General features: G+C 38.1%; 1 protein-coding gene across 1 annotated transcript; it reads right to left on the minus strand.

The window, feature by feature from the left end:
* Nucleotides 1–6,419: 6,419 nt before the first annotated feature.
* LOC121780331 (ATP synthase subunit delta', mitochondrial-like) lies at nt 6,420–9,025 on the minus strand. The gene is made up of 2 exons (XM_042177903.1): nt 8,651–9,025; nt 6,420–6,991 (listed from the first exon to the last, which is right to left on the minus strand). The coding sequence occupies exons 1-2, from the start codon at nt 8,915–8,917 to the stop codon at nt 6,647–6,649; spliced, it is 612 nt and encodes a 203-aa protein (XP_042033837.1). The 5' UTR covers nt 8,918–9,025; the 3' UTR covers nt 6,420–6,646.
* Between the last annotated feature and the right edge of the window lie 1,405 nt (nt 9,026–10,430).

The raw sequence follows: 10,430 nt of genomic DNA on the forward strand, positions 1-10,430 counted from the left end.
ATACAACGACAGAGTATTCCTTGTTACATTGAGTTCCAGACCAAGTGATCTAGTGGATTCATAGGACTTGGTGTCTCGACCTAGCATCGCATTTTCACAACAAATGAAAACACATAACAAACTCCCACTCAGTTTCCTTTGTAATTAGCCAGGGGTTAGCCACTTTGCTAAAATTCACAATTAGCAACATAAAACTAGTGGTGGAGCTTGAATGAGAGTATACCTCCAGTGGCGGAGCTCGAACGAAAGTAATGGAGTAATACTATTTAACTTTTTTTATAAACTTCGCTTGATACACATAATTGATATATTTGATATTAATTGAATTTAAAAATTTGTGAACACACACTACATGTGTTGCACAATCATTAAATACTCACATTGTACACACACTCACTTAAAACACACTACGCACACATACATAACTCACTATATTCACACACTACCCCACTCACAATACACACAGTATATGCTATATGTGTATGAGAGTGCATGTGTGTAACGTGTGTGAATATATGTGTGTGTGTCAATGTGTGTGAATATGTGTCAATGTGTATGAATGTGTGCAGTGTGTGTAATTTCATAAATATTTGGAATTCCACTATTTTTATTATATGAAATTCAATTTGTAGAATTGAATAATTTTGAATCGCAATTCAATTCCAAATCCAAGAATTTTTATGATGCTAAACACTGGAATTAGAGTTTTTCAAGATCACTCACTTGACCCGGCGCCCTTTTTCTCAAAGTAGAAATACGTACAACACTATGTATCTAACTTGATAGACATACATAAAGTGAGCATCAGGGACGGACCTAGCACTGGCCAAGCCCCGCTAAAGCGGTCCGAATGAAGTAAGGACGATAGAAAATGCCTTAGATAACCTAGCTGTGCAGCCCTACTATAAGAGCGAGTTATAAGCCTAAACACTTTGAGCTAGCATGTAAAAATTGGGTTGCCACTTGATGCTTAGGGAGTAGAGTATAAAAGAGGAAAAATGGGTTATGGAGGAATAAGCTGGACAAAGTCCAGAACTGGAGGTATAAGCTGGACGAAGTCCAGAAATAGGAGGTATAAGCTGGACGAAGTCCAGGGGAGAAATAAAATAACAATTCGGAGGTATAAGCTGGACGAAGTCCAGGGGAGAAATAAAATAACAATTCGGAGGTATAAGCTGGACGAAGTCCAGGAGGAAAATAGAAAAAGAGAAAGAATAAAAAGGGGGAAAAGAAGATTAATTACCTAAGGGCAGGAAGTAATAGTTACCTGACACAGGAAAAAAGGAAAAAAATGGGAGACGATAGAAAGGAGAAACTCTCATAACCCGACGCATCAGTGGTGTAACTTTAACTTTGGAATGTTTCGATCCTAACATCCCTAGTGAGACATGAGTGATCGAGCGAACCTAACCGCTGGGAAATCAATAGGCTATCTTGACAAACTGACGAACCGTTTAGGTAGCAGAAGGAAGGGGGAGGATTTGAAGACTGTAAACGATCGGAGAGAACTTGAGCTTGTGGGGACAGTCGCCAAAAAGTTGAAACTAGTGCATGCTTATCTGTTGTGTTTTGTTTTTCTCTTTGTGTGATGTTTTCTTTTATGAGTCTGTAGTTATCTAGGTCTAGGAGTCTGTTTTTGTGTTAGTGTCTTGTTTGTAGAGTCGTTCTTGGGGACCGTGCGTTGAAATTTGCCTTATTCATTTTCTTGTCTTTCATGCTTGAGGACAAACATGGTTTTAAGTGTGAGCAGTTTGATAAGGCTAATTTCATGCATAGGTCTAGGGGATAAATTCGTGAATTTGCTGGGTCTAACACATGTCTTAAGCCAGGTGTATAGAAGAAATTCGCCAGGTCCAGGAAAAGAAGGAGGCAATCACACGCCCGAGGAAACTGGCGAATAAGTGAACATTGTGAAAGAAATTGCAAGACGGAGTAAATCTCAGAACTGAAGGGTAGAATGGAGATTTCTATGAAGGTTCTAGAAGATTATGTCCGTGTCTATAAAAGGAAGGATGCATGCATTCTGTAGGGATCTTCTCGGTTGGAGACCTCACTAACAGTCTGCAGCTAGTTCACTTTTCTATACACTTGGGTTCTTCGAGGGAAATTCAGGGGGTTTCGCACTTGGGTTCACTTTCTACTTTCTCGTATTTTCAAGCTGTGGTGTAACACCGTCCTGTTGAGGGCGAAGAAACAAGTTTCCGTTTATTTTGCTCGTATTTTGTGGATTTCACCGAGCTTCGCTGCTCGAAGCTCGGCACTCTGTTTTATCGACTATTCCCGTGTTTTATGCAAGTTTAATTTTCTGTTATGTCGATAATGTTGATTTCTGTTTTTGCCGTTGTAATTTTATGGAGTTTGAGCTAGCTTACTTGTTTTGGATGCGTTTCGCAATTGTTTACTGAATCTGTGCAGAGTAATGGCTGGATCAGAGTGATCGGAGTTTGTTGGTGAATGAATCGGAGGTTTGAATTTGGTTTGTAGCTTGATTGTGGAAACGTTTAAATTCGGTGTTGATCGGAGTAGATCTGTTAAATCAGAAGTTATGGAGACGAATCGAGTTATGGATGGTTTCAGATTGCTTGGATCCGGAGTGGATTAAGCGTTCGACGTGAGATCTGAGCAGAGTTGGTTTATTTTGATGCCTAGTCTTCGTGTTTTCATTTCGCTTCGTCTAGTATATGTAGATCTGAATTATTTCCGGTTTATCGTAAGTTTCCGACGACCAAACTTTTACATTCTGTTCGAATCTGGGAATGTGCTCTGTTTCCTTCATCTTCGTGTTTAATTCCGTTGAAGAAATGCATGCCGTGTTAGTTAAGTGCTCAGTTAGTTATTTGCAGCTTTATTAATTGTACGCGCTATTTCTGGGTCATGGTCCCCACTGTTAGTTGATTTCTGTCTAGCTAAATTAGGTAGTCGTTTACACGGTCTAGGAAGTGAGTTTAATATACCAAAGTCTCGATGATGTTTGATCTCAGCATATTTACAGTTCTCTAGGTCTAGCGTTTACATTTCCTGCCTAGGTCTAGTAGTAGTTATACCTCAACCCTGTTTGCGTGGCAGCAACCGCCTTTGTCAAGAGTCTCTAAATGCTTTCTTACGTTTCCATCTTCGTGGGATCGACCCCTGCTTCTCTATACTAATCCATAGTATTCGGGTTGAGGGATCTTTGAAGGAGAGTTTGTGTATACAACGACAGAGTATTCCTTGTTACATTGAGTTCCAGACCAAGTGATCTAGTGGATTCATAGGACTTGGTGTCTCGACCTAGCATCGCATTTTCACAACAAATGAAAACACATAACAAACTCCCACTCAGTTTCCTTTGTAATTAGCCAGGGGTTAGCCACTTTGCTAAAATTCACAATTAGCAACATAAAACTAGTGGTGGAGCTTGAATGAGAGTATACCTCCAGTGGCGGAGCTCGAACGAAAGTAATGGAGTAATACTATTTAACTTTTTTTATAAACTTCGCTTGATACACATAATTGATATATTTGATATTAATTGAATTTAAAAATTTGTGAACACACACTACATGTGTTGCACAATCATTAAATACTCACATTGTACACACACTCACTTAAAACACACTACGCACACATACATAACTCACTATATTCACACACTACCCCACTCACAATACACACAGTATATGCTATATGTGTATGAGAGTGCATGTGTGTAACGTGTGTGAATATATGTGTGTGTGTCAATGTGTGTGAATATGTGTCAATGTGTATGAATGTGTGCAGTGTGTGTAATTTCATAAATATTTGGAATTCCACTATTTTTATTATATGAAATTCAATTTGTAGAATTGAATAATTTTGAATCGCAATTCAATTCCAAATCCAAGAATTTTTATGATGCTAAACACTGGAATTAGAGTTTTTCAAGATCACTCACTTGACCCGGCGCCCTTTTTCTCAAAGTAGAAATACGTACAACACTATGTATCTAACTTGATAGACATACATAAAGTGAGCATCAGGGACGGACCTAGCACTGGCCAAGCCCCGCTACAGCAAGAGCTTGGCCGGTGCTGGACCCAGTATCCTCGTCGTTACCGCCATCGTCGCTCTATAATTGTGCGTGTGAGAAAATCTGATTTGGGGAAGAAGATAGTCTTATTGGGCTAAGTATATGTTATGTTGGGCTTGGGTAATTAGGGTTTAGTGGTTGCAATGAAAGCCCAAATATTGAAGTACTATCTAATTAATTACTCTCTTCGTCTCAATCAAGATGTCCACATGCTTGAGTGGTTCAAGATTTTAGTAGTTGTTAGGTGGAGTAAGTAAAAGAGGAAAAAAGTGGTTGAATATTTTAATGAGGAGAGAGGAGAGAGAGATTTATTTCTAAATAGAGAAAATGAACATCTTGAGTGGGGCAAACTAAAAAGGAAATATGGACATCAGTAAAATGGAGGGAGTACTATATATTAAATCTACTTTATACATCTTCAAATTATTAAGAGTGTGCAATAATAAATATGCTATCATATTCCTAGTTTCCACGCACCATTTTTTGCTTTAATATTTTTGTGATCTTAATATTATCGTGTACATTTTTAGGATATTTCTTTATTCTCTTTTTTCAGTATTCATCTATTTTTTTAATATTATGAAAATTTATATACCTCTTTTTATATCAGTATATAATTATGTGTTATGTATGTGATTTTTGAGCAGTTACTTCCTTTTCACTATGAAAAATAGTGGTGGTGATTTAATGTCGTCCTCTCAAATGTATATTAGAAGAGCATATAAAGTATTGTCAACGTCAAGCGCTCCAAATATCAGTGAATTAATTTTTCTCAAAATTGATAATAAGACTATTCTTTGATAGTTTAAAGTCATGGCGATCCGTCTAGAACAATTTTCATTTAGCGTTTCCTAAAAACTATACTATAAAAATTATATATAAAAATAAAATTGAATATTTTAATATTATTTTTTTAAAAGTTTGACACCGGCTTCCTTAAAATTCTAGTTCCGTCCTTGATGATCATATTCTAAGAAAATATCTTTATTATTGATAATTTTACACAAAGTTAAATCCAATTTTTAGTATTTTCGTTAATATATAAACCTTTTAATTTGTGTATATCTTCTTAAATGAATGAGATATATTGGAACTTATGTATAAGAAAAGTTAATGAAAATAAAATTGAGTAGAGAATATAACATTGAAAAACTTGAGTGAAAAAGTATTTCCTCTGCCCGTTAATAAAAATTTCATATTTTACTGATTCTGAGTTTTAATAAATGGTTTCACTTTGCGAAAGAAAGTGCTAGAAAATGTTAATGGAATGCAAGTGAAGTGAGTTAATGAAGCGCGAGTCTTACTTTTATATATCGATTTTATTATAAAATGTGGGTGAAGTAAGTTAATGAAATGTGGGATCCACTTGCAAAAATAATACTCCAACAGTCCCTACGCAAGTGATCAAGTTCTTTTCAACTCGGAATTTAAGAAAACGATATCTCTTAAATTAACTGGAGAGAAAATAAAGTATGAGACAAAAAAAAAATAAAGTATGAGAGATAAAGAAAGAATAAACTAATAAAGTATTGTTTTTTGCTAAAAAAATGATATTAATCACTTAATTTGATACAACCCAAAATGTTGTTGTTGATCGCTTGAGATGAGATAAAAGGAGTAAAATTGAAATAATATATTTATTGACGGACAAATGTTAAATGAGACATTTATTGGCTAACTAATATAGTATATATTTTACAAAATTAAAGTAATGCATAACTTAAACATAAGAGCACAAAAGTCTGATAATTTTACTCTTTTACTCTTCCATATTCCGGGCTTCCTTGCAAGCTTTTCGGTTCAGTCAGATAGTCAACCAAGCCGTTCGGGCTACGGGGCTTGTACAAATAAATAGCAAAGTTATGATTTCTGGTTATAAACAATTCACTAGCAACTCTCATTTTTTAAAAAAATTTATTTGGACCAACCCATGAATTTGAATTAGGATTAATATTTAAAAAAACATATATTGGGTTATTAACAATTAGGTATTATGAAGGCTCTTCGTTTCTGGAACATATTTGGTCTCGCACCGCTGGAAATTCAAGAACGTCCTATTTGAAATACCTTTTATATCTCAAGACATCACATTTTTGTAGGGTATATAATTTATCTAGATATTGAATTCTATGAACGAAACTGTTAAGGATGAAATTCTATGAACAAAAATGACTTATTTGATAAAATACTATCCGTAGATGAGTTATTAAGCATACCAAACATGATTTTTACATCTCTAACTAATGTAGCTTTTGAAGTTGGATGTCATATAAATCTATGAATGCATATAGTTTTGCAAACGAGCAGTTTTGATCAACATTCTAGTGTATTCATTGACCACAAAATAGAAAAGCTCCATCATAAACTCACATAGTTAAAAATGACCTTAAAATGAGACCATCTAATTGTAAATTTGTTTTCTGGCCACAACCACCATATCACAAGTTGAGGGAAATGCATCAAAGCCAGTATTTATTCCATAAAACCATATAAATAAAACTCAGAGATCTAAAAGTTCGATCACCAAGCATAAGGCCTTTAAAAAAGGGGGACAAAAAGAATCCACAGAAGCAGAAATAAATCAATTCCGGTGTAACTTTAACCTGTAAGGGCAGCATTGAGAGCGCTGTGTACGTCTATGCCAATTTGTGCTTCAGCTTTCTCCACATCGGTTGATGCTGTATTTAGCTTTTGTTGAAAATCTGCGAGGCCTTTCTGAACCAGATTTGGGTCTAGGCGGTCTACAGGTGTGGCCTCAATAGCAATTATATCTGCAACAGAGTTTGCATGGACAAAAGCAAACCCGCTGCTGAGGAAATATTTGGTCACATCATTGCCTTCATGAACTGATAATATCCCAGGTTTTAGCTCCGCAATTGTAGCTACATGACCGGGTAAAACACCCATTTGTCCCGTAGTTGCTGGTACTATGACCATATCAACCTGTATAAAAAGCAGAGACGCATTCATCACTTTACATGTTCGCTTCTAGGCTATATCAACACTCAAACCACACCAGTGAACGGAACAATGAATAAGCGTAATTTATAATACATTGATTATATTACTCCAATAAATTTAAATGATCCAGGAATTGATAGTTATAAGTTCAACTAAGGTCTATTAAACAACATAGTAGCATTTGCAGATAATATAAAACACAGAAATTTTCCATCTTGGCAAACAAATTAACCATTAACTGTTCTACAGTATTTCCGTGTTTGAAAATGAGTGATGTGATGTTAGCTGCATTGACTTGAAGGTAATAGTCATTAGCATGGAATAGATAATGAATGCTGGATTAAATAGTATGAGCATATCGTTCACAGTGATTGTAGGTATCTCAAATGAATGAGAACAGACAATTCAACAAGTAAATTTTACTAGAGCTCCTAATGATTGGCAGAATAACCCCTAAGAGATCTTAGCCAAAGATTATAGCCTGAAGAATGTGGAATCTCCTAAAATAAAGTAATTATCTGAAGAGTGGAAATTATATTTGGACATAAATATAGAATTCACTTAGCAAGAAAACGAATAAGAATCAAAATTTAACAGACTCTTCCCTAGGAAAGAGCAGGGGCACACTTGATAACACAGCACAAACACAGGTAACCCTTAAGATTGACTGAAATAAGTAAGGAGAAAATCTCTAATTTGCTTACTAAAAATACAAATGTACCTAGTTGACAATGGAGAAAGAAATCAAAGATCATAGTACAGAAAAATAGGTCCTAATACTCGGTGGCAACGTGAGCTCTAGGAGGGCCAATTTTGCATAAACATATACTCCCTCCGTCCCTAAAAAATAGACTAGTTAATCTATTTTGGGTCGTCCCCCAAAATTAGATTAAGTCTCAATAAGGAAGGTTTTGAACAAACACACACCACTAATAATGTGGACCCCACAATCCAATAACACTACTTCCACTGCCTTTTTCTCCCTCCCTCTTACTTCTTCCTAACTCTCTCTTACTTTACCAATTCGTGCCATATACAACTTTGTCAATTTTTGGGGGACTAAGGGAGTATTACTTTGTTCTTCAATTCTGCAAATTTATCCAAATTTCCACATATATACCCCTTCAAAACTCCTCAAAATATCCTCAACATATATTTTTACCCCACCTAAGTTGAATTCCTAGCGAATAAATTTTCACCTAAATTTTTGTAAAAGGTCCAAGATAAAACCCTAAACCTATATGCCAACTGTCCATAGGAAGAGTCTGACAAAAAATAGGTTGTAAGAAGCAAGCATCTTAAAGGAAATATGAAGAATCCATCCTAAAAGGTTAATGAAAAAACAAGCAATAGAAACACCTATTTCCACCTAAAAACATAAAATTGCATATCCTGGAGCTTTGGATCCAAATTTAAATAAATTAGCTAGAGATTTCCGATTTAAAAATGCAGCATACAACCATAGTCACAGTAAAAGAGGGAAAAAGCAATAATAAGCTACAACAGCTTAGGAACCATTCCAAGAAGAATAAATTAGAGACAACAGTCAAAACCTATAATCTATCAATACCAATTCGCATCAAAACATGGTTACCAATAATCAAATTGCCTAGAACCACAAATGGGTGTAGGGTAGGGTACCTCTTTGGAAGATAAGACAGAATCATAAGGAAGCACCAAATTGACAGTGAGCTTGGACGGAATGTTGGCCGGGGTGGGTGGTCGAGGCTTCATGTAGGCCGATGGGGTTTTCGGCGGGTCCATATTCGGATTCATTTTCTTCCATGATTCCACAAACTTGGTGTCTTCGGCAGTCTCCGCCGGTAGATCGGTAGAAAACTGACGGCGCCACCTCAATGATGAGGCGGAAGCTCGGTTGAAGAGGGATCGTGAACCATGTCGCAGCATTTTGGGGGAGTCAGGCGCGTGTTTCAGTAACAGAGAGAAAGAGGAAAGGACTGACAAAATGAGATTTGCGATTTGAGAATTGTGGAGATGATATACCGTGGGCTTCACACTTAAGGCCCGTTAACACGAGAGCTAGTGTAAATAAATGAGCAGATTCGGTAGAGTGCTTTATACTTGTTTCCCAATAAAAAAATAATAAATTCAGTTTGAATCCACCGTAATACGAATTCTAAATCTGTTAGAGCATCCGCACCATCATCCGCAATGGTGCGGATGTCCCAGCGGATTTTCCAAAAACACCTCATGTCACGTTATAAGGATCTCTCACTGCACAATCATGTCATAAGGACATCTCATTGCACAATGGCAGACATCCCCAAGGACATCTCGGCAGACATCCACAATTAAAAAAAAATTACAAATTCACCAAATTAAACAATTTACGTAATTAAAATTTCAACACGAATACGGGAAAAATGCAACGATTTTATTTAAATAGTAAAAAACATACATAATTATTTATAAAAAAAAATACATAGTTAAAAAAAATTACACCCCAAGGCTTCGACAAACGCAGCCCCTGTCTCATTCCTCGTCGTCCCCGGTGTCAGTCCACGCGTCACTCCCGGGCAGGGTGGCATCCCCAAATCGCGCCTCAGACTGTCAATGGCATCCTTCAACATCATCTTGTATAAGGGATCAGTCGATGCATGCCACTTGTCCATGGTGTCTAGCAGGCTCTACGTTTGCTACATGCGGGCGAGATGGGAGAGCTCGGGATTGAGCTGGGAAGGAGCTTCCGATTGCACCTCATGGGACCCGCTGGCGCTTCCCCTAGCCATCCACATCGCGATCTTTTGCCCAATCGGGTGACGGCGGCGGGAAAACGATTTAGGGGTCGGGAACTCTTCCTCGGCGTCGGGGAGGTCGTGGGAACCGGCACTGCTGTTGTACTCACCGGAGGCGTTGATCTTCATCCGCTTCGGCCGGCCAGCTTCAACACCCGCACTAAACTTGGCGGAAGTCTGCACCACAAGATAGACCTCCAAATATTTGAATTCGCCGAAATTCAAAGACCTGTCGGGGTACTGCTGCATGGACAAATTCTTCACATCCTCGGTGGACATGCCGCAGTTGCTGTGCGGAGGTTATTTTGGTAGATGCCGGCAAATCGGATGAGTAGCCTCCTCAGCCGGCTCCCACTGTTTCAGGCATTGCTCTCCATCGTGAGGCTTCCCACCTGGCGGTTTGAATTGGAGGTAGCTTTGGCTAATGCGTCACCATATTCTATCGATATGCTGGTTTGCCCCGATGTAGGGATCCTCGACTACACCGACCCAAGCCTGAGCCTGCGCGACGCACTCCGGCACGCTCCAGATGGTCCTCTTTCCTTCGCCGGCCTCCTCCCCCTCCCCCCCGGCCCACGCCCCACCCTCGTCCCCCGCACGCGAGGACGAGGTAGTGCCCTTGCCCTTGCCCTTCCCTTTGCCCTTCTTCTTCGACCTCCTTCCTG

This window comes from Salvia splendens, chromosome 19 (genome assembly GCF_004379255.2).
Source record: "Salvia splendens isolate huo1 chromosome 19, SspV2, whole genome shotgun sequence".
NCBI lineage: Eukaryota > Viridiplantae > Streptophyta > Magnoliopsida > Lamiales > Lamiaceae > Salvia > Salvia splendens.

Excerpts from the sequence above, each read along its gene's own strand:
- LOC121780331 (XM_042177903.1), bottom strand. The coding sequence starts at position 8,917 with ATGCTGCGACATGGTTCACGATCCCTCTTCAACCGAGCTTCCGCCTCA. Across the intron at positions 6,992-8,650 it reads CTGTCTTATCTTCCAAAGAG|GTTGATATGGTCATAGTACC; the intron begins GTACCCTACCCT and ends CTTTTTATACAG.